The 21,535-nt window shown below is 48.8% G+C and overlaps 1 gene segment (V, D, J or C); it reads left to right on the top strand.

Annotated features, from left to right (window-relative positions):
• Positions 1–1,748: 1,748 nt before the first annotated feature.
• Positions 1,749–17,142, top strand: LOC140426678 (Ig kappa chain V region Mem5-like). The segment is given in 4 exon segments: positions 1,749–1,886; positions 2,073–2,369; positions 3,372–3,404; positions 16,153–17,142. Coding segments are annotated over 4 exon segments (708 nt in total).
• The last annotated feature ends 4,393 nt before the right edge of the window (positions 17,143–21,535 follow it).

The raw sequence follows: 21,535 nt of genomic DNA, 5'->3' as shown, positions 1-21,535 counted from the left end.
CCCATGTTTACTGGTCCCTATTGCAGGGTCCAGTGAGAAGGAGGCCCATGTTTACTGGTTCCTATTGGAGGGTCCAGTGGGAAGGAGGCCCATGTTTACTGGTTCCTATTGGATGGTCCAGTGAGAAGGAGGCCCATGTTTACTGGTCCCTATTGGATATTCCAGTGGGAAGGTGGCCCATGTTTACTGGTCCCTATTGGAGGGTCCAGTGGGAAGGAGGCCCATGTTTACTGGTTCCTATTGGATGGTCCAGTGAGAAGGAGGCCCATGTTTACTGGTCCCTATTGGATATTCCAGTGGGAAGGTGGCCCATGTTTACTGGTCCCTATTGGAGGGCCCAGTGGGAAGGAGGCCCATGTTTACTGGTCCCTATTGCTGGGTCCAGTGAGAAGGAGGCCCATGTTTACTGGTCCCTATTGGACATTCCAGTGGGAAGGCGGCCCATGTTTACTGGTCACTATTGGACATTCCAGTGGGAAGGCGGCCCATGTTTACTGGTCCCTATTGGAGGGTCCAGTGGGAAGGAGGACCATGTTTACTGGTCCCTATTGGAGGGTCCAGTGGGAAGGAGGCCCATGTTTACTGGTCCCAATTGGAGGGTCCAGTGGGAAGGAGGCCCATGTTTACTGGTCCCTATTGGAGGATCCAGTGGGAAGGAGGCCATGTTTACTGGTCCCAATTGGAGGGTTCAGTGGGAAGGAGGCCCATATTTACTGGTCCCTATTGGAGGGCCCAGTGGGAAGGAGGCCCATGTTTACTGGTCCTTATTGGAGGGTCAGTGGGAAGGAGGCCCATATTTACTGGTCCTTATTGGAGGTTCCAGTGGGGCCTGGACACCATGGTCAATATGGAGGATGGTTCCTTTATGTTGTAAATGTGTGACTGTCCACCCCTCATCCCAGTTAAACACCAGTACCCAGAGTCTGACCATGGAAGAGGAAGGAGAGGGGAAGGGATTTGAATGTGTTCGGAATGGACAGGATGTATCAGTGGCTCAGTTTCTGTCCCTCCAGCTCACACTGATGGGGTGAGGATCTCCTCTCTCTGCTGGGCATTCATGAAATGAGGTTTGTGTCCAAACCAGTACCCAGTGAGAATAGGCCAACAGCACAGAGCTGCCCTTAATCTGACAATAATCTGTCAGTCTGACTGAGCGAGGCCACAGAATGGTCAATGTGGGAAATGGGGCCTTTCGTCAGGAGCGGACATGCTCCTGCGGTCAAGGGTAACATGCATTAGTGGGACAGTGCAGAGGGAGATTTATCCTTCATTTAACTGTGATCCACCGAGGAGGCTGTGGGAAAGAGGGAGTGAGGAACAGACTATGGCAGAGAGAGAGAGGGAAGCAGTTAACTGTTGCACCAGCACTCAGAGTGTTCCAATCTCCAGTAATAACGCCTGTTATAGAGATCAGTTAGAGAATTACAGAACAATGGAGAATGGTAGAGAGAGAGAGGCAGAAAGAGAGAGAGAGAGAGGGATGTCGAGAGAGTGAGAGAGAGAGAGAAAGTGTGAGTGAGATAGACAAAGAGAGAGACAGGAAAGAGAATATATGGAGAAGTCAGAGGGAGGGAGAGGCAGGGGCAGAAACTGGGAAAGTGACACAGAGAGGGAAAAATAGAGAGACCGTGAGAGAGAGCAGAGACTGAGTGACAGATACTGAGGGGTGGAGTGAGAGAGAAGAGGAAGTGAAGGTGCTGACGTGGTGTCTCTGCCTCATACCATTTACATACTGAGGAACGGGCAGTGAGACTCTCACAGGCTGCAGCTTTATAAAGCAGAGCCCAGTGAAGGGAGAGTTTATCAGTAACCAGGCACAGGGACAGGAGCAGACACCATGATTTCAGCCATCCAGCTGATCTGGCCTCTGGCATTCTGCATCGCAGGTACAAATCTCTCTCTTTCCACCTGGAATATTTTCCTGCTCTCCATTTTAATCCAATTCTACTGACTTGTGATTGAAGGGAAAATGCTGAAAGCAGAGGAACAGTCAGTGTCTCCAACAATATCTCATTGTACAGGCTCTTTCTGTGACAGTTCTTACTTCACTCTGTTTCTCTATTACCCCTCAGGTATCAGTGGAGACACCATCATGACCCAGTCTCCCCCGGTGTTGTCATTGAGCCTGGGCCAGACCGCAACCATCACCTGTACGGCCAGTCAGTCTGTTAGCTATTATGTTAATTGGTATCAACAGCGAGAAGGTCAGAAACCGGCTCTGCTGATCTACTATGCAACAACTCGATTCACAGGAATATCCGACCGATTCACCGGCAGTCAATCTGGAACACGATTCACCCTGACAATCAGCAATGTGCAGAATGAGGATGTCGCTGATTATTACTGTCAGCAGTATAACAGCTCCCCCTACACAGTGATACAGAGACTTACAAAAACCTCAATACGCACAGCACCACCTCCTGACACATCCCACAGTTTTTTATAATCTAGAAAAACACAAGAAAGGAAACTGTACAAATTATCCTCACTGTCCACTACACAGTCCAGTCCCTGTGGTGTCCACAGCTCGCAGAAGGCCTCAAGTTTCCATCTGACTCTCCATGTCCACGTATGAAGAGCAGCTGAAAGATTTATCATCCAAAATTAGAATTTTCAACTCTCCCAACAAAACACAGAGACATTGAGAGAAACAGAGAGTGAGAAAGAGTGAGAGAGAAAGACATGAGTGAGTCAGACAGAGAGAGGGTGAGAGAGGGTGAGTGAGAGACAGAGAGAGGGTGCGAGTGAGTGAGAGACAGACAAAGGGTGAGAGTGAGTGAGTGAGAGACAGAGAGAGTCAGAGAGAGGGTGAGAGTGAGTGAGTGAGAGACAGAGAGAGACAGAGAGAGGGTGAGAGTGAGTGAGTGAGAGACAGAGAGAGTCAGAGAGGGGGTGAGAGTGAGTGAGTGAGAGACAGAGACAGACAGAGAGAGGGTGAGAGTGAGTGAGTGAGAGACAGAGAGAGGGTGAGAGTGAGTGAGTGAGAGACAGAGAGAGGGTGAGAGTGAGTGAGTGATAGAGAGAGGATGAGAGTGAGTGAGTGAGAGACAGAGACAGACAGAGAGAGGGTGAGAGTGAGTGAGTGAGAGACAGAGACAGACAGAGAGAGGGTGAGAGTGAGTGAGTGAGAGACAGAGACAAACAGAGAGAGGGTGAGAGTGAGTGAGTGAGAGACAGTGAGAGACAGAGAGAGGGTGAGAGTGAGTGAGTGAGAGACAGAGAGAGGGTGAGAGTGAGTGAGTGATAGACAGAGAGAGGGTGAGAGTGAGTGAGTGAGAGACAGAGAGAGACCGAGAGAGGGTGAGAGTGAGTGAGTGAAGCAGAGACAGAGGTTTTTGTACAGCCCCTGTACTGGAAGCTGCCAGTGTGGTTCACGTTCGGTAAAGGAACCAAGCTCAGACTGAGTAAGTAAATCCCAATCCTCCGTTATTAACCCTTTCAATACTGAAACTTTCTCAAACACAAATGCTGAATAGTTGAAGGTGTTAGTGGGGAGCTGCAGTGAATGGAATGGTTCATTGAAGAACACTGTGTAGAACAGGGTGCCCAGCTGTATTTCTTTAGTTCCATTCCCCCCTTTAAGCAGCAAGATATAAGTAAGCAGCTTTTACCCACCGTGTCGAGGAGATCTGGACGTTTGCAGACTGTGCTCACATTCCTGGACCATGGAGTGAAATCACTCACTAGATTCCTGTCAGTCTCCGTGTGACAGACACGGGCAGAGTTTGATGTGAGCTCTGGCTCTCTGTCACACTCTCTGATATAACTGATCACAGCAGCAGCAGCACAGTGAGACAGCGAGGTCCCACTTCCCCCAGCTTTAACTCTGCTCTCTCCACTCCCTGCTTATCTCTTAGCAAAGTTCTGATGACAAACAGGTCCAGCAGGGCTCACAATCCAGTGGCTTCAGTGTTCCAGGCTTTTCATAGATTATCATAGAATTTACAGTGCAGAAGGAGGCCATTCGGCCCATCGAGTCCGCACCGGCTCTTGGAAAGAGCACCCTACCCAAGGTCAACACCTCCACCCTATCCCCACAACCCAGCAACCCCACCCAACACTAAGGGCAATTTTGGACACTATGGGTAATTGAGCATGGCCAATCCACCTAACCCGCACATCTTTGGACTGTGGGAGGAAACCGGAGCACCCGGAGGAAACCCACGCACACACGGGGAGGATGTGCAGACTCCGCACAGACAGTGACCCAAGCCGGAATCGAACCTGGGACCCTGGAACTGTGAAGCAATTGTGCTATCCACAATGCTACCGTGCTGACTCTCAGTTACTTTCTCTTTGGGCCGAGTTCAGTCCGATATTTATTCCTGATCCAATATTCCTGAAAATCCCTGGCGATATTTTTATTGTTTGATGTGATGTGTGATCTCTGACGGGACCAGCATTTATTGCCCATCCCTAATTGCCCTTGAACTGAGTGTCTTGCTCGGCCATTACAGAGGACTTTTCAGAGTCAACACATTACTGCGGATCTGGAGTCACTTGTAGGCCGGAAAAGGTCAGGATGGCAGATTCCCACTTCAGACCCACACATCCCATAAATTAACTTTTAAAAATGGCCTGAACTACACTTTTCTGCCGGTCCCCATAACCCTTGACCTCCTTGCCCATCAAAAATCTGTCTAACTGGGCCTTCCAGTGGTGGCTATGAAGGAGTAAGTCGCACATTTGGTGGCTCATGCTCGGGTCAGACTTTTGGACCTTTCCCCCGATTTTCTACCGGACTTAAATTGTAAAACTGATGACAGAGGCAATTGTGTACTGAATTCCCACATCGGTGCATGGAGAGAAGGACTAGCAGTGCTCGTAAAGGCAGAAACAGAAAGACAGAGAAGGCTTAGGCTGAAGCTGCAGCGGGAGACAGTATGGCAGAGGACCGGATCTCTGGTTTGTCGACCCAGCGGTCAACGGAGCAGCTGATGCAAGTTATTCAGGAAGGCTTTGCTAAGCAGAAACGGGACTGCTTGGACTCGATAAGAGTCGATTGAGCGGCTGGAGCTTAGATTGGATGCCCAAGATCGGGCGATCCAGAAGGTGGAGAAGGCGTTGGCTGAGGAGGAGGAGCATCAAATTGCGGTGGAGTTGGAGGTGGGGATGCTGAGAGACCAGCAGAGGAAGCTCCTGGAGAAGGTGGAGGAACTAGAGAAGAGGTCCCGCCAGCAGAACTTAAGAATCATTGGGCTCCCGGAGGGGTCCAAAGGAGCGGACGCTGGGGCATACATTGCAGATGTCAGAGAAGCTGATGGGGGATGGGGCATTCTCCAGACCCTTGGAGGTGGACAAGGCTCACAGAGCACTCGAGAGGAAGCCGCGAACGGGAGACCCCCCGAGGGCAATGGTGGTGAGATTCCACAGATACTTGGATAAGGAGCGCATTCTACAGTGGGCCAAGCAGACACGGAGCTGTAAGTGGGGCAACAGTATCCTGCGGGTCTACCAAGACCTGAGTGTGGAGGTGGCCAGGAAAAGAGCAGGCTGCAACCAGATTAGGTCGATCCTTTTTAAGAAAAAGGTGAAGTTCGGAATGTTGTATTTTCTTTTTGTTTCTCTGTGCTTTAAAAAAAAGTTTCTCATTTTTCGTTTTGTGGAAGCTGTTGTAATGCCTTCTGTATTGGTTTGGGACCAATGGCAGAGCTGAGTGAGTTAAAGTTTTCATTTGCACTGTTGGGGGATGGAGGTGTGCTTATTTAGATTTTGGTGTTTGTTCTGTCGGGCAATTGTGTGGGGATTGTTTGATGCTGGAGTGTGTTTGTATGAGCGGTGGGGTTGGTGGGGAGGGAACAATAGGTGGCAGGAATGGGGGCCACCAAGCTAGCTGGGCAGGCTAGCTCACGGAAGCGCAGTGGGGGGTGTGCATATATTTGGTTTATCAAAGGGGTTGGGTTACAGAGTGTTTTACTAGGTGGGGAGGAAGGAAACATGTTCTGTTGCTGAGGGAGGGACTTGGGCCAAGGAACAGAGAGGAGGTTGGGGGCAGAGGCCCATTCCCCCACCTCCCCCCCATTCCCCCACCTCCTCCCCAATTCCCCCACCTCCCCTCCCCCCGAAGTCAGAGACCTGGCTATTGGACATGGCTAGCTTTCTCTGTTTGAAGGGTCAATGTTAGGGTTCACCCGGAGGTGGCAAGTGTTCGTTAACTTCTTCGCGGAAAATTAATCGTCAGCAGAAAGCGGGATGGGGGGGGGTAGTTTAGCTTAGAGTAGGGGGTTAATAAAGGTGGGACTTGTAAGGGAGGGAGACGGCTTTTGCGCTATGTTTATAGTTTCAAATACATTGTTTATTATGTTGTTATAATACCAAACAATACCTCAATAAAATGTTTATTAAAAAGAAAAATCTGTCTAACTCAGCCTTGAATATATTCAATGTCCCAGCACGCACTGCTCTCTGGGAAAGAGAATTCTAAAAACTTACGGCCCTCTGAGAGAAGAAATTCCTCCTCATCTCCGCCTTAACTGGAGACCCCTTTGGCTGGATTCTCCATTATTGGGACTATGTCCCCACGCCGGATTCAAAACGGTGGAGTTTCACACCAGAAAAATTGGCATGAAATGGACATGAATTCCTAGCCCTGCAGGGGCCGAGCAGGGGCCCAGCGTAGATCTCGCAGCCTTTGCTGCAGATACGGGCCCCTGCACTTCCAGGTCGGAGGCCACACATGTGTACGGCGGCGGCCTCCAGCAGCCGCGCCGTGCTCCATGGCGGACTCAGACCGCAGAGCTGGACCCAAAAAAGAAACTCCCTGTTCGGCCACCCGTACTAATATTTCCTATCCTCCTATAAGACCCCCCCTGGCCTCCGATTGGCCCGCCCCCGACCACGACGGCCGTGGACTGCGTCCGCAGCCTCCATGCGAGTATCCCGACCGGCTGGATCATATTGGATCCACGCCGTCGGGACTTCGGCTGCTCGGAGGCAGAGAATGGTAGGGCGGGCCTCTGGCAATGGCCCCAGGTGGCGCGTCGTACTCCCCAAGTACACCGCTTTTCGGGGCCCGAAGAATCGGCAAACCTGCGCCGATCCCGATTCCTTGCAGGAAACTGGATTCTCTGCCCCTGCGCTGACCGCGATTTCGACGTCAGGGTGCAGAGAATCCAGCCCCTTATTTTTAAACTGTATCCACTAATTCTAGATTCCGCACGAGGGGAAACATTCTCTCAGCATCCACCCTGTCAAGCTCCCTCGGAATCTTATATGTTTCAATAAGATCACCTCTCATTCTGCAATGAGGACAGACCCAACCAGCTCAACCTTTCCTCATCAGACATTCCATTCCTCAGTGGAATCAGCCCCGTGAATCTTCTCTGAACTGCTTCCAATGTCGGAATATCCGTCCTTAAGTAAGGAGACCAAAACTGTACTCAGTACTCACAGTGTAGTCTCACCAACGTGCTGTATAGATGGAGTAAGACTTCCCGACTTTTATACTCAATCCCCCTTGTAATAAAGGATAACGTTCCATTTACCTTCCTAATCACTTGCTGTACCTGCAGGTTAACTTTCTGTGATTCATACACAAGGACACCCCGATCCCTCTGTACCACAGTTTTCTGCAGTCTCTCTCCATTTCAATAATATGCTGCTTTTCTATTCTCCCTAACAAAGTGGACAAGCTCACATTTCCCCACATTATACTCCATCTGTCAAATGTTCTCCCCACTCACTGAACCTATCAATGTCCCTTTTCAGACTCTGTATCCTCCTCACAACTTGCTTTCCTACCTATCATTTTATCATCATGTAATTTAGCTACAATATTGTCATTCCCTTCATCCAACTCATTAATATAGATTGTAGAGTTGAAACCCCAAACAACAGCCATCTTCCTTTGTGCTGGGTATGACCCGACCAGCGGAGAGTTTTCCCCCAGATTTCCATTGACTCCAGTTTTGCTCGGGCTCCTTGATGCCACACTGTGGACAGGACATTCCTGGGTAATTTTCCACATTGTTGGGTCGGTGCCAGTTTTGTAGCTATTGGAACACAATAGCACAAGAAATAGCAGCAAGAGTAGACCATTCAGCCCATCGAACCTGCTACTCCATTCAATTTGATCTTGGGGGTTCAATTTCATTTTCCTGCCCACTCCCCCTTACTTCCCCGAGAGACCAAAAATCTGTCAATCCCAGCCTCGAATATATTCAACGATGGAGCGTCCAGAATCCTCTGGAATCAGGAATCACAACACTTTGAGTGAAGAGATTTCTCCCCATCTCAGTCCTAAATGATCGGCCCCTTATCCTGAGACTGTGACCCTGTGTTTCAGATTCCCTGACCAGCGGAGACAATCTCTCAGCGTCTACATAAGTCTGGAACACAAGTCTTCAGTACTACTCGGGGGATGATGTCAGGGCCCAGAGCATTCGCAGTATCCAGGGCCTTCAGCGTTTCTTGATATCACGTGGAGTGAATCAAACTGGCTGAAGACTGACATCTGTGATGCTGGGATCTCAGGAGGAGGCCGGGATGGATCATCCACTCGGCACTTTTGGTTGGGCTCCTCCATCATTGAGGATGGAGATATTTGTGGAGCCTCCTCCTCCAGTGAGTTGTTTAATTGTCCATCAGCATTCACGTCTGGATACGACAGGACTGCGGAGCTTAGATCTGATCCGTGGGTGTGGGATCGTTTAGCTCTGTCTGTCACATGCTGCTTCTGCTGTTTGACACACAGTCCTGTGTTGTACCGTCACCAGGTTGACACCTCATTTTTCAGCCTGTCTGGTGCTGCTCCTGGCGTGTCCTCCTGCACTCTTCATTGAACTGAAACCAGCAGAAAATCCACACAGACCCATGTGTGTCTGATTTGTCTGTGTGTTTATTAGATGTGACTGAGCAGATAGCAAGAGTTTCAGCAACAACAAAGATGTTTCTCTGGTTCACCTCCCACTTTCCCCATCCACTTACAGAATCCTTACGGGGAAAGGGCTCAGCTCCTGCCATCGACTGGTTAAATGTCCCCCCTCTAGACTCCAGGCCTCCCATAACCTGCTCTCCATCTCTCTCCTGAAGACACTCTCTCTGGCTGGGGAACAGCTCCACCCTCCCCAGTGGCCTCATTCCTCCAAGTGTGAGGCAGGAGGGTGAACATGGCAGCCCATTGGAGCGTGAGGTGTCAGCCGTGCCTCAGTGGGGAGCACTCTCGCCTCTGAGTCGCAACGTTGTGGCTTCAAATCCCACTGCAGAGACTTGACCCCATAATCCAGGCTGAGACTCCAGCGCAGTATTGAGGGAGTGCTGCACTGTCAGAGGGACTGTCTTTCTGATGAAACAAACTGATGTCTGCCCTCTCAGGGGGTGTAAAAGATCCCATGGCTCTATTAGAGGGAGAGCAGCGGAGAGCTCCCCGGTGTCCTGGTCAATACTTATCCCTCAGCCAACATCACTAAATATCTGATTATCTGGCCATTGTCACTCTGCTTTCTGGGATCTTGCTGTGCACAGTTGGCTGTGAAACACTTTGCAACACCCTGAGGTGTGTTAGGTGCTATAGAAATACAAGTCATTCTTTGAGTTTGGAGCTTCCTGAACCTGATCCTCGCCCAATTTAAGTCTCAGCCTCCAGGGTTCATGGGGTCATTAGGAGCAGTGACTCTGCCTGACCCTCAGACACTGAGACTAATTGTAGCCTCACCCTTGACCCCAGCCCAGTGCTGGGCAACAAGGTTTGAAATTAAATCTAGAACCTTCCACACTGACATCCAATGAGAATCCTTTGGGAAATGTGTTTCTCCAAGCCTGCTCCAATGTTCGATTGGTTTAACCAGGTTGGTCAAGGCAGCCTTGAGGAGGAGTTTATAGAATGTATCCGCGATAGTTTCCTAGAACAGTATGTAATGGAACCTACAAGGGAACAAGCGGTCCTAGATCTGGTCCTGTGTAATGAGACAGGATCTCATAGTTAGGGATCCTCTCGGAAGGAGCGATCACAATATGGTGGAATTTAAAATACAGATGGAGGGTGAGAAGGTAAAATCAAACACTAGTGTTTTGTGCTTAAACAAAGGAGATTACAATGGGATGAGAGAAGAACTAGCTAAGGTAGACTGGGAGCAAAGACTTTATGGTGAAACAGTTGAGAAACAGTGGAGAATCTTCCAAGCGATTTTTCACAGTGCTCAGCAAAGGTTTATACCAACAAAAAGGAAGGATGGTAGAAAGGGGGAAAATCGACCGTGGATATCTAAGGAAATAAGGGAGAGTATCAAATTGAAGGAAAAAGTATACAAAGTGGCAAAGATTAGTGGGAGACTAGAGGACTGGGAAATCTTTAGGGGGCAACAGAAAGCTACTAAAAAAGCTATAAAGAAGAGTAAGATAGATTATGAGAGTAAGCTTGCTCCGAATATAAAAACAGATAGTAAAAGTTTCTACAAATATATAAAACAAAAAAGAGTGGCTAAGGTAAATATTGGTCCTTTAGAGGCTGAGAAGGGAGGTTTAATAATGGGAGATGAGGAAATGGCTGAGGAACTGAACAGGTTTTTTGGGTCGGTCTTCACAGTGGAAGACACAAATAACATGCCAGTGACTGATAGAAATGAGGCTATGACAGGTGAGGACCTTGAGAGGATTGTTATCACTAAGGAGGTGGTGATGGGCAGGCTAATGGGGCTAAAGGTAGACATGTCTCCTGGCCCTGATGGAATGCATCCCAGAGTGCTAAAAGAGATGGCTAGGGAAATTGAAAATGCACTGGTGATAATTTACCAAAATTCACTAGACTCTGGGTGGTCCCGGCAGATTGGAAATTAGCAAACGTGACACCACTGTTTAAAAAAGGAGGTAGGCAGAAAGCGGGTAATTATAGGCCAGTGAGCTTAACTTCGGTAGTCGGGAAGATGCTGGATTCTATCATCAAGGAAGAAATAGCGAGGCATCTGGATGGAAATTGTCCCATTGGGCAGACGCAGCATGGGTTCATAAAGGGCAGGTCGTGCCTAACTAATTTAGTGGAATTTTTTGAGGACATTACCAGTGCGGTAGATAACGGGCAGCCAATGGATGTGGTATATCTGGATTTCCAGAAAGCCTTTGACAAGGTGCCACACAAAAGGTTGCTGCATAAGATAAAGATGCATGGCATTAAGGGGAAAGTAGTAGCATGGATAGAGGATTGGTTAATTAATAGAAAGCAAAGAGTGGGGATTAATGGGTGTTTCTCTGGTTGGCAATCAGTAGCTAGTGGTGTCCCTCAGGGATCAGTGTTGGGCCCACAATTGTTCACAATTTACATAGGTGATTTGGAGTTGGGGACCAAGGGCAATGTGTCCAAGTTTGCAGACGACATTAAGATGAGTGGTAAAGCAAAAAGTGCAGAGGATACTGGAAGTCTGCAGAGGGATTTGGATAGGCTACGTGAATGGGCTAGGGTCTGGCAGATGGAATACAATGTTGACAAATGTGAGGTTATCCATTTTGGTAGGAATAACAGCAAAAGGGATTATTATTTAAATGATAAAATATTAAAACATGCTGCTGTGCAGAGAGACCTGGGTGTGCTCGTGCATGAGTCGCAAAAAGTTGGTTTACAGGTGCAACAGGTGATTAAGAAGGCGAATGGAATTTTGTCCTTCATTGCTAGAGGGATGGAGTTTCAGACTAGGGAGGTTATGCTGCAATTGTATAAGGTGTTAGTGAGGCCACACCTGGAGTATTGTGTTCAGTTTTGGTCTCCTTAGTTGAGAAAGGACATACTGGCACTGGAGGATGTGCAGAGGAGATTCACTAGGTTAATCCCAGAGCTGAAGGGGTTGGATTACGAGGAGAGGTTGAGTAGACTGGGACTGTACTCGTTGGAATTTAGAAGGATGAGGGAGGATCTTATAGAAACATATAAAATTACGAAGGGAATAGATAGGATAGATGCGGGCAGGTTGTTTCCACTGGCGGGTGAAAGCAGAACTAGGGGGCATAGCCTCAAAATCAGGGGAAGTAGATTCAGGACTGAGTTTATGAGGAACTTCTTCACCCAAAGGGTTGTAAATCTATTGAATTCCTTGCCCAATGAAGCAGTAGAGGCTCCTTCATTAAATGTTTTTAAGATAAAGATAGATAGCTTTTTGAAGAAGGGCCATTTAGTCCCCCCCTGTCTGGGGGGACTAAAGGTTATGGTGTTCGGGCCGGAAAGTGGAGCTGAGTCCACAAAAGATCAGCCATGATCTCATTGAATGGCGGAGCAGGCTCGAGGGGCCAGATGGCCTACTCCTGGTCCTAGTTCTTATGTTCTTATGTTCTGGGATAAAGTTCTCCCGACCTGTGTGTGATCTGAGGTTTGTTAATGTTCAACATGTCCCCCCAGACAGACTGATCAATTGTTTGAGCTTCCTGATTGGTTAACAGTGTCTTAAAGGGACACTGGGTCTTTAAATACTCTGACTATTAACCATTTCAGTGCTGAATTTGTAGCCCCTTCTTCACAAATGTTTAAGTAACATTTCAAAATGATTTAACCAGCTTAACATCAAAACCTTTACCTCCTGACACTGAACCAATTTGAAATCCAATTTGTCACTTTCCCTTAAATTTCATCAGCTTTTATTTTTCAGACCCATCTGTCATTGGAAACTTGTGAAAATCCTTGGAAAATCCATGTTGTCAACATCAAACTCATTCCCCTCATCAACCCTCCTCGTTCCCTCCTCAACAAATTCAATCAAGTTAGTCAGACACGACCTTCTCTTAACAAATCCATGTTGACTGTCCTTGATCGAACTGTGTCTCTCTCAGTGATGATTATAATTTCTCTCAGAATTATTTCCAATAATTTCCTCACCACTGAGGTTAGACTGACTGGTCTGTAATGACTCAGTCTATCCCTTCCTCCCTTTTTAAACAACGGTACAACATTATCAGTCCTCCAATCCTCCGACACCACGCCTGTAGCCAGAGAGGATTGGAAAATAATGGTCAGAGCCTCCGCTATTTCTCCCTTGCTTCCCTTAGCAGCCTGGGATACATTTCACCCGGGCCTGGGTATTTCTCCACTTTCAAAGATGATAAACTCATTAATATCTCCTCTCTCACTATCTTTATCCACTATTTCATAATTCTCCTCTTTCTGAACTCCAATGTCTGCTTTGTCCCTTTCCTTTGTGAAAACTAATGTAAATTATTCATTGAAAAACATTTCCAGAGCGACATGGCGATACAGTGGTTAGCACTACAGCCTCACAGCGCCGAGGTCCCAGGTTCGATCCCAGCCCTGGGTCACTGTCCGTGTGGAGTTTGCACATTCTCCCCACGTTTGCGTGTGTCTCACCCCCACAACCAAAAACAAATGTGCAGGTTAGGTGGATTGGCCACACTAAATTGCCCCTTAATTGGAAAAATAAATAATTTGATACTTTAAAATTGATTTTTTTTAAAAGAACCACCTCCATGTCTTCCACCTCTTGACACAAGTTACCTTTGTGCTCTCTAATTGGCTCCACCAGTTCATTAGTTACCCTTTCGCAATATCCCACTCAATTGCTTTGTGTGAACATGTGTTCTGAACTCTCTCTATCTCCAGCTTGAATATCCTCCCACTGCTCTGACACTGTTTTACATCAAGTCGCTGTTTCATGTCCATTTTGGCAAAACCCAGTTTAGTAAAATTGGCCTTTCCCCAATTTAAAACTCTTACTCTTGGTCTATCTTTACCCTTTTCCATAACTACTCTAAATCTAACTGAATTATGATCACTATTACCCAAATACTCTCCCACTGATACCCCTTCCACCTGCCCAGATTCAATCCCTGAACTGTCCAAAACTGCTCCTTCTGTTCCGTATGGTGAAAAGTCTCCTTAGAATGGATAATAACAATAATAATATTTATTGTCACAAGTAGGCTTCCATTAACACTGCAATGAAGTTACCATGAAAAGCCCATAGTTGCCACATTCCGGCACCTGTTTGGGTCAATTACTAGGGGGCATAGGTTTAAGGTGTGAGGGGCAAGGTTTAGAGTAGATGTACAAGGCAAGTTTTTTACACAGAGAGTAGTGGGTGCCTGGAACTCGCTACCGGAGGAGGTGGTGGAAGCAGGGACGATAGTGACATTTAAGGGGCATCTTGGCAAATACATGGATAGGATGGGAATAGAGGGATAGGGACCCAGGAAGTGTAGAAGATTGTAGTTTAGTCAGGCAGCATGGTCAGCACGGGCTGGGAGGGCCGAAGGGCCTGTTCCTGTGCTGTACTTTTCTTTGTTCTTTGTACACAGAGGGAGAATTCAGAATGTCCAATTCACATAACAGCACGTCTTTCAGGACTTGTGGAAGGAAACCGGAGCACCCGGAGGAAACCCACACAGACACAGGGAGAACGTGCAGGCTCCACACAGACAGTGACTCAAGCCGGGAATCGAACCTGAGACCCTGGTGCTGTGAAGCAACAGTGCTAACCACTGTGTTACCGTGCCACCCACTGAATTCCAGATTATCTATACATTGACACTGATTTGATCCCAGCTAATATTTGGGAAGCTGAAATCCCTTAATATGGCAGTGTGAAGATGAGAGAGATATTAGGAACTTGGATCCAGAGGAGAGGGTCCAAAATATAGCAGGTAATTTAATGGTTAAACAGACTGAGGGAAAATACTGCTAGCCCGGACTCAAAAGGGATACGCCTAGCTGAGTCACATAATCCAATTCAGACATAAACCCGGTGAGGAATGCATAAGGTGATTCATCCAAGATCCATTGTCCTTCGAGACATTTGTGCATAACCAGCCATTGTCCTATTACAGAGTCAGATAACCTATTTGTCCGTCAATAGAAGGCAGTTGCACACGACTGGCATAGTCCTGGTCTTTTCTGTTAATGGGATGGGGCAATCAAGCAGCCCAATTACTGTCTGTTCCAGTGCGGATATTCCAGATTAAGGCCCTTTGTTTGAAGGGCTCAGCAGAGCTTAGAGAGAGAGAGAGAATCAATTTAGAAGACAGAGAAGAATGTGAGCAGCCATGAGACAAATCATAAAATCTGCTCCAAAAAGGCTGTGGAGGTCACCCAGCGAGGTCATGAGGTTGTTGTTCCAGATTACAGACTTTCGAAAAGGGGTAAAAAAAAAACTTGATTTACAGCAGAGAATTGCTTCGTAAATGCAACAATCATCTTTGCCTGACTATGTAAGTGGAAGGAGAGCTGAGTGTTATTTAGAGTGATGTTTAATGGGAACGAACTAATGTTAAGGTTAAGAAACCATGGCCAGGATTCTCCCGCAATCAGCGTGGCGGACCGTACCCGCGATAAAGAGCGGCGTGAACCACTCCGGCGTCGGGCCGCCCGGAAGGTGCGGAATCCTCCACACTTCCGGGGGCTAGGCCGGCGCTGGAGTGGTTGGCGCCGCACCAACCGGTGCCGAAGGGCCTCCGCTGGCCGGCGTGCATTGGCGCATGCGTAGGAGCACCAGCGTGTTCTGGCACATGCGCAGAACCGCTGGTGTGTTTCCTGCGCATGCGCAGGGGGTTTCTTCTCCGCACCGGCCATCGCGGAGCCTTACACAGGCCGGCACGGAGGGAAAAAGTGCCCCCACGGCACAGGCCCGTCCGCAGATCGGTGGGTTCCGATCGCAGGCCAGCCCACCGTGGGGGCCCCCACCCTGGGCCGGATCCCCCCGCGCCCTCCTGAGGACTCTGCAAGCTGCCCTCAAAGCCAGGTCCTGCCGGTATGGACCTTGTCAAATCCACGCCAGCGGGACTGGCCGGAAACGGGCGCCGCTCAGCCCATCGGGGCCTGGAGAATCGGTGGGGGGCCAACTGCCAACGGGCCCCGACCGTCACCCCTGCCCAAAAACCGGCGCTGGAGAATTCGGCAGCCACCGTCGGAGCGGCGAGGTGAGATTCACGCCGCCCCACAGTGATTCTCCAACCCGGCGAAAGGTTGGAGAATCCCACCCCATGTAACCTATTCGCGTAAGAACTGTGAAGTAAAAGTTTAATATTACTTTCTTTTCTTTTGTTTGAATAAAGTTTTTTTTATAAAATAACCAAGCCCTGCTTCTTATATCATCACTCCTGAATCTTTCTGCACAACCTTAAAACATAAAAAGTGTTACCTGTCTGGTTCAGTACCTTAGCCATTGTTGAAAGCTGACCAGGCGTCTGTAACAGGCAGCGATTAAAATTCCTTCTCTTCTCTTTCAGCCCGTGAGAATTCACAACCCACGCTGACCCTGCTTCCCCCCTCCCTGGAGGAGGTCAAGACCAAGGGCACTGCCACCCTGGTGTGCCTTGCCAATCACTTCTATCCTGATGAGGTGGTGGTGGAGTGGATGAAGGACGGTGCAGCCATTTCGGACGGGGTCCAGACCAGCAACTACCTGCGAGCTTCGGACAACACCTACAGTGTCAGCAGCCTGCTGACCCTCTCTGGCTCTGCCTGGGAGTCCAACGCCCGCTTCTCCTGTGCCCTCACCCATGTGAGCCTCTCCTCTGCCCTCAGCAAGAGCATCAGGAGGTCAGAATGTGCGTAGAGTGTCAGAGGCAGTCCACAGAGGAGACACAACTTTAAATAGAACAGGGGTGAGCTGGGAGGGCAAAGGTCATTGTCAGCACTGAATTGCAACTCTCTTCCTTCTTGGGGCTGAGTCTGAGACACTTCTGAGGGTCAGGGATTAAGGCATGTTTTTGGGACAGTGCAGAGGGAACTTTCCTCTGTATCTTACCCCATGATGTAGCTGCAATGGGTGTGTTTGATGGGGACAGTGTTGAGGGAGCTTCACTCTGCATCTAACCCTGTGCTGCACCTGTCCTGGGAGTGCTTGACGAGTCATACTCTGTATCTAACTCCATGCTGTACCTCCTCTGAGAGCGTTTGATGGGACAGTACAGACTCGTGAATAAAACCTCTGTAAGATGATTAGACTGTTAGCCATACAAAAATAACGTGACCCCTGAAGTCTCTGCTTCAGGGAACCAGACCTCCTTCCTGCTCACCCTGCAGGTACAATTTAAGTTTTAGTCACTGTTTAACGGGACAGGATTCTCATGTTATTGAGAAAATCTCCACAAGTGTTTTAATAAACCTCCATTCTCCCTGTGAATTTCTCCAGCTTCCTCTGGCTGGGCTGTTTATTCAAGTCTTTTTTCTGACGATGTCAATCTGTAAAAGGTAATAAACATTAAGTATATTCAGTCTGCGTCTCGTGTGCTTTGTAAATGTCCATCCGCCCAATCAGATGATTGGCTACATTTCAGCAAGTGATTGGCTGGTTGGCCTGTCAATCAATGACACATCAGCAGACTAGATTCAAAGACAATTATCAATCATTTTAAAATGATCAGTTGTATCTGGAATCTCTGAATTTACAAGATTCACCTCTGACAGTGCAACACCCCTTCACTATATCGGCGGTCTTGACTTTTGCGCTTTCGCCTTAGTGTGGGGCTTGAGAGCTGGGGCAGCATGGTGCCTGACAGCACAGAGACCAGGGTTTGATTCTGGCCTTGGATGACTGTCTGTGTGGAGTTTACACTTTCTCTCCATGTCTGCATGGGTTTCCTCCAGATGCTCTGGTTTCCTCCCACAATCCAAGGATGAGCAGGTTCGTTGGATTGGCCAAGATCAATGTGCGGAGTTGAAAAATGAAAATGAAAATCGCTTATTGTCACAAGTAGGCTTCAAATGAAGTTACTGTGAAAAGCCCCTAGTCGCCTAGTTGATGTGCTTGAGCTGCTTGATGTGGGAGCTGGCAGATCCCATTGCGAGCTGCAGCGACCACATCTGCAGTAAGTGTTGGCTGCTCGAAGAGCTCCGGCTCAGAGTTGATGAGCTGGAGTCTGAGCTTCAAACACTGAGGCACATCCGGGAGGGGGAGACTTACCTGGACACTGTGTTTCAGGAGGCAGTCACACCTGTCAGAGTAAGTAGTTTAAATCCTGCCAGTGGCCAGGGACAGCAGGGTGTGACTGCAAGTCAGGCAGGTAAAGGGAACCAGCAGTCAGGAACTCAGGAGCCTCAGCCCTTGACTCTGTCCAACAGGTATGAGGCACTTGCTCCCTGTGTGGATGGCGAACAGGGTTGCAGGAAGGATGAGTCAGCTGACCAAGGCACCATGGTTCAGCAGGCCATTCAAGGGGAGGGAGTAAATAGGCAAGTTGTAGTTGTAGGGGATTCTATTATCAGGGGGATAGATAGTATCCTTTGTGAGCAGGATAAAGAGTCCCGCATGGTATGTTGCCTGCCCGGTGCTAGGGTACGGGACATCTCTGACCGGCTTGAAAGGATACTGGAGAGGGAGGGGGAGGATCCAGTTGTTGTGGTCCATGTCGGTACCAACAACATAGGTAAGTCTAGGAAAGAGGACCTGTTTAGAGATTATAAAGAGCTAGGATTCAAATTAAAAAACAGGTCCTCAAGGGTCATAATCTCCAGATTACTGCCCGAGCCACATGCAAATTGGCATAGGGAGGCAAGAATAAGGGAAGTTAACACGTGGCTGAAAGAGTGGTGTGGGAATGAGGGGTTCCTTTTCATGGGACACTGGCATCAGTTTTGGGACAGGGGGGACCTATACCGTTGGGATGGTCTCCACCTGAACCGAGCTGGGACCAGTGTTCTGGCGAAAAGAGTAAATAGGGTGGTCAATAGGACTTTAAACTAAAGATTGGGGGGGAAGGGAAAGTCAGGGAACCAAGAGGTGAAGTAATCAGTGGGAAGAGTAGCTGCTTAGGAATACAAAAAAGCACGAAAAGACAGAACTCAGAAGAGGTTACAATAGTCCCCATCCCACAAAATATGACACAGTGTATGGAAAGGCTCAGTAAACTAAGGTCCACCACACCAAGAAAACAAAAAGGGACGGTCAATAGAGAATTAAAGGTGCTATATTTAAATGCGCGCAGTGTACGGAACAAGGTAGATGAGCTTGTGGCCCAGATTGTGACTGGCAGGTATGATGTGGTAGGCATCACAGAGACATGGTTGCAGGGGGTTCAGGACTGGCATTTAAACATCCAGGGATTCACAACCTATCGAAAAGACAGAGAGGTGGGCAGAGGGGGCGGGGTTGCCTTGTTAATTAGGAATGAAATTAAATCAATAGCACTAAACGGCATGGGGTCGGATGATGTGGAGTCTGTGTGGGTAGAGTTGAGGAACCACAAAGGCAAAAAAACCATAATGGGAGTTATGTACAGGCCTCCTAACAGTGGTCAGGACCAGGGGCACAAGATGCACCACAAAATAGAAAGTGCATGTCAGAAAGGCAAGGTCACAGTGATCATGGGGGACTTTAATATGCAGGTGGACTGGGTAAATAATACTGCCAGTGGACCCAAGGAAAGGGAATTCATTGAATGTTTACAGGAGGGCTTTTTGGAACAGCTTGTGATGGAACCCACGAGGGAACAGGCCATTCTGGACTTAGTGTTATGTAATGAGCCAGACTTGATTAAAGATCTTAAAGTAAGGGAGCACTTAGCAGGCAGTGATCATAATATGGTCGAATTCAATCTCCAATTTGAAAGAAAGAAGGTAGAATCAGATGTAAAGGTGTTACAGTTAAATAAAGGTAACTACAGGGGCATGAGGGAGGAACTGACGAAAATCGACTGGGAGCAGAGCCTCGTGGGAAAGACAGTAGAACAGCAATGGCAGGAGTTTCTGGGAGTAATTGAGGACACAGTACAGAGGTTCATCCCAAAGAAAAGAAAGGGTATCCGAGGGGGGATTAGGCAGCCATGACTGACAAAGGAAGTTTGGGAATGCATCAAAGCAAAAGAGAAAGCCTATAATGTGGCAAAGAGTAGTGGGAAGTCAGAAGATTGGGAAGGCTACAAAAACAAACAGAGGATAACAAAGAGAGAGATAAGGAAAGAGAGGATCAAATTTGAAGGTAGGCTAGCCAGTAACATTAGGAACGAGAGTAAAAGATTCTTTAAATACATTAAAAACAAACGGGAGGCAAAAGTTGACATTGGGCCGCTCCAAAATGACGCTGGTAATTTTGTGACGGGAGACAAGGAAATAGCCGAGGAACTGAATCCTGGGCGTCATTCTCCGACCCCCCGCCGGGTCGGAGAATGGCCGTTGGCCGCTGTGAATCCCGCCCTCGCCCCCGCCGAAGTCTCCGGTACCAGAGATTGGGCGGGGGCGGGAATCGGGCCGCGCCGGTTGGCGGGACCCCCGCTCAATTCTCCGGCCCGGGTGGGCCGAAGTCCCGCCCAGAAATTGCCTGTCCCGTCGGCGAAATCAAAGCTGGTATTTACCGGCGGGACCAGGCAGCGTGGGTGGGCTCCGGGGTCCTGGGGGGGGCACGGGGCGATCTGACCCCGGGGGCTGCCCCCACGGTGGCCTGGACCGCGATCGGGGCCCACCAATCCGCGGGCGGACCTGTGCCGTGGGGGCACTCTTTCCCTTCCGCCTCCGCCACGGCCTCCACCATGGCGGAGGCGGAGGAGACTCTCCCCACTGCGCATGCGCGGGAAACTGTCGGCGGCCGCTGGCGCTCCCGCGCATGCGCGCATTTCCGCGCCAGCTGGCGGGGCAACAAACGCCATTTCCGCCAGCTGGCGGGGCAACAAACGCCATTTCCGCCAGCTGGCGGGGCGGAAATCCCTCCGGCGCCGGCCTAGCCCCTCAATGTTGGGGCTCGGCCCCCAAAGATGCGGAGCATTCCGCACCTTTGGGCCGGCGCGATGCCGTCTGATTGGCGCTGTTTTTGGCGCCAGTCGGCGGACATCGCGCCGTTGGGGGAGAATTTCGCCCAAGTACTTTGCGTCAGTCTTCACAGTAGAAGACATGAGTAATATCCCAACAATTCCGGAGAGTCAGGGGACAGAGTTGAATATGGTAGCCATCACAAAGGAGAAAGTGCTAGAGAAACTAAGAGGTCTAAAAATTGACAAATCTCCGGGCCCAGATGGGCTACATTCTAGAGTTCTAAAGGAGATAGCTGAAGAAATAGTGGAGACGTTGGTGATGATGTTTCAACAGTTACTGGAGTCAGGGAAAGTACCAGAGGATTGGAAAATCGCTGTTGTAACCCCCCTGTTCAAGAAGGGAACAAGGAAAAAGATGGAAAATTATAGGCCAATTAGCCTAACCTCGGTTGTTGGCAAGATTCTAGAATCCATTGTTAAGGATGAGATTTCTAAATTCTTGGATGTGCAGGGTCGGATTAGGACAAGTCAGCATGGATTTAGTAAGGGGAGGACGTGCCTGACAAACCTGTTAGAGTTCTTTGAAGAGATAACAAATAGGTTAGACCAAGGAGAGCCAATGGATGTTATCTATCTTGACTTCCAAAAGGCCTTTGATAAGGTGCCTCACGGGAGACTGCTGAGTAAAATAAGGGCCCATGGTATTCGAGGCAAGGTACTAACATGGATTGACGATTGGCTGTCAGGCAGAAGGCAGAGAGTTGGGACAAAAGGTTCTTTTTCGGAATGGCAACCAGTGACGAGTGGTGTCCCGCAGGGTTCAGTGTTGGGGCCACAGCTGTTCTCTTTATATATTAACGATCTAGATGACGGGACTGAGGGCATTCTGGCTAAGTTTGCCGATGATACGAAGATAGGTGGAGGG

This window comes from Scyliorhinus torazame, chromosome 7 (assembly GCF_047496885.1).
Source record: "Scyliorhinus torazame isolate Kashiwa2021f chromosome 7, sScyTor2.1, whole genome shotgun sequence".
Lineage (NCBI taxonomy): Eukaryota > Metazoa > Chordata > Chondrichthyes > Carcharhiniformes > Scyliorhinidae > Scyliorhinus > Scyliorhinus torazame.
The sequence above is the reverse complement of the archived record's forward strand: the minus strand, read 5'-3'. Positions and strand labels throughout refer to the sequence as shown.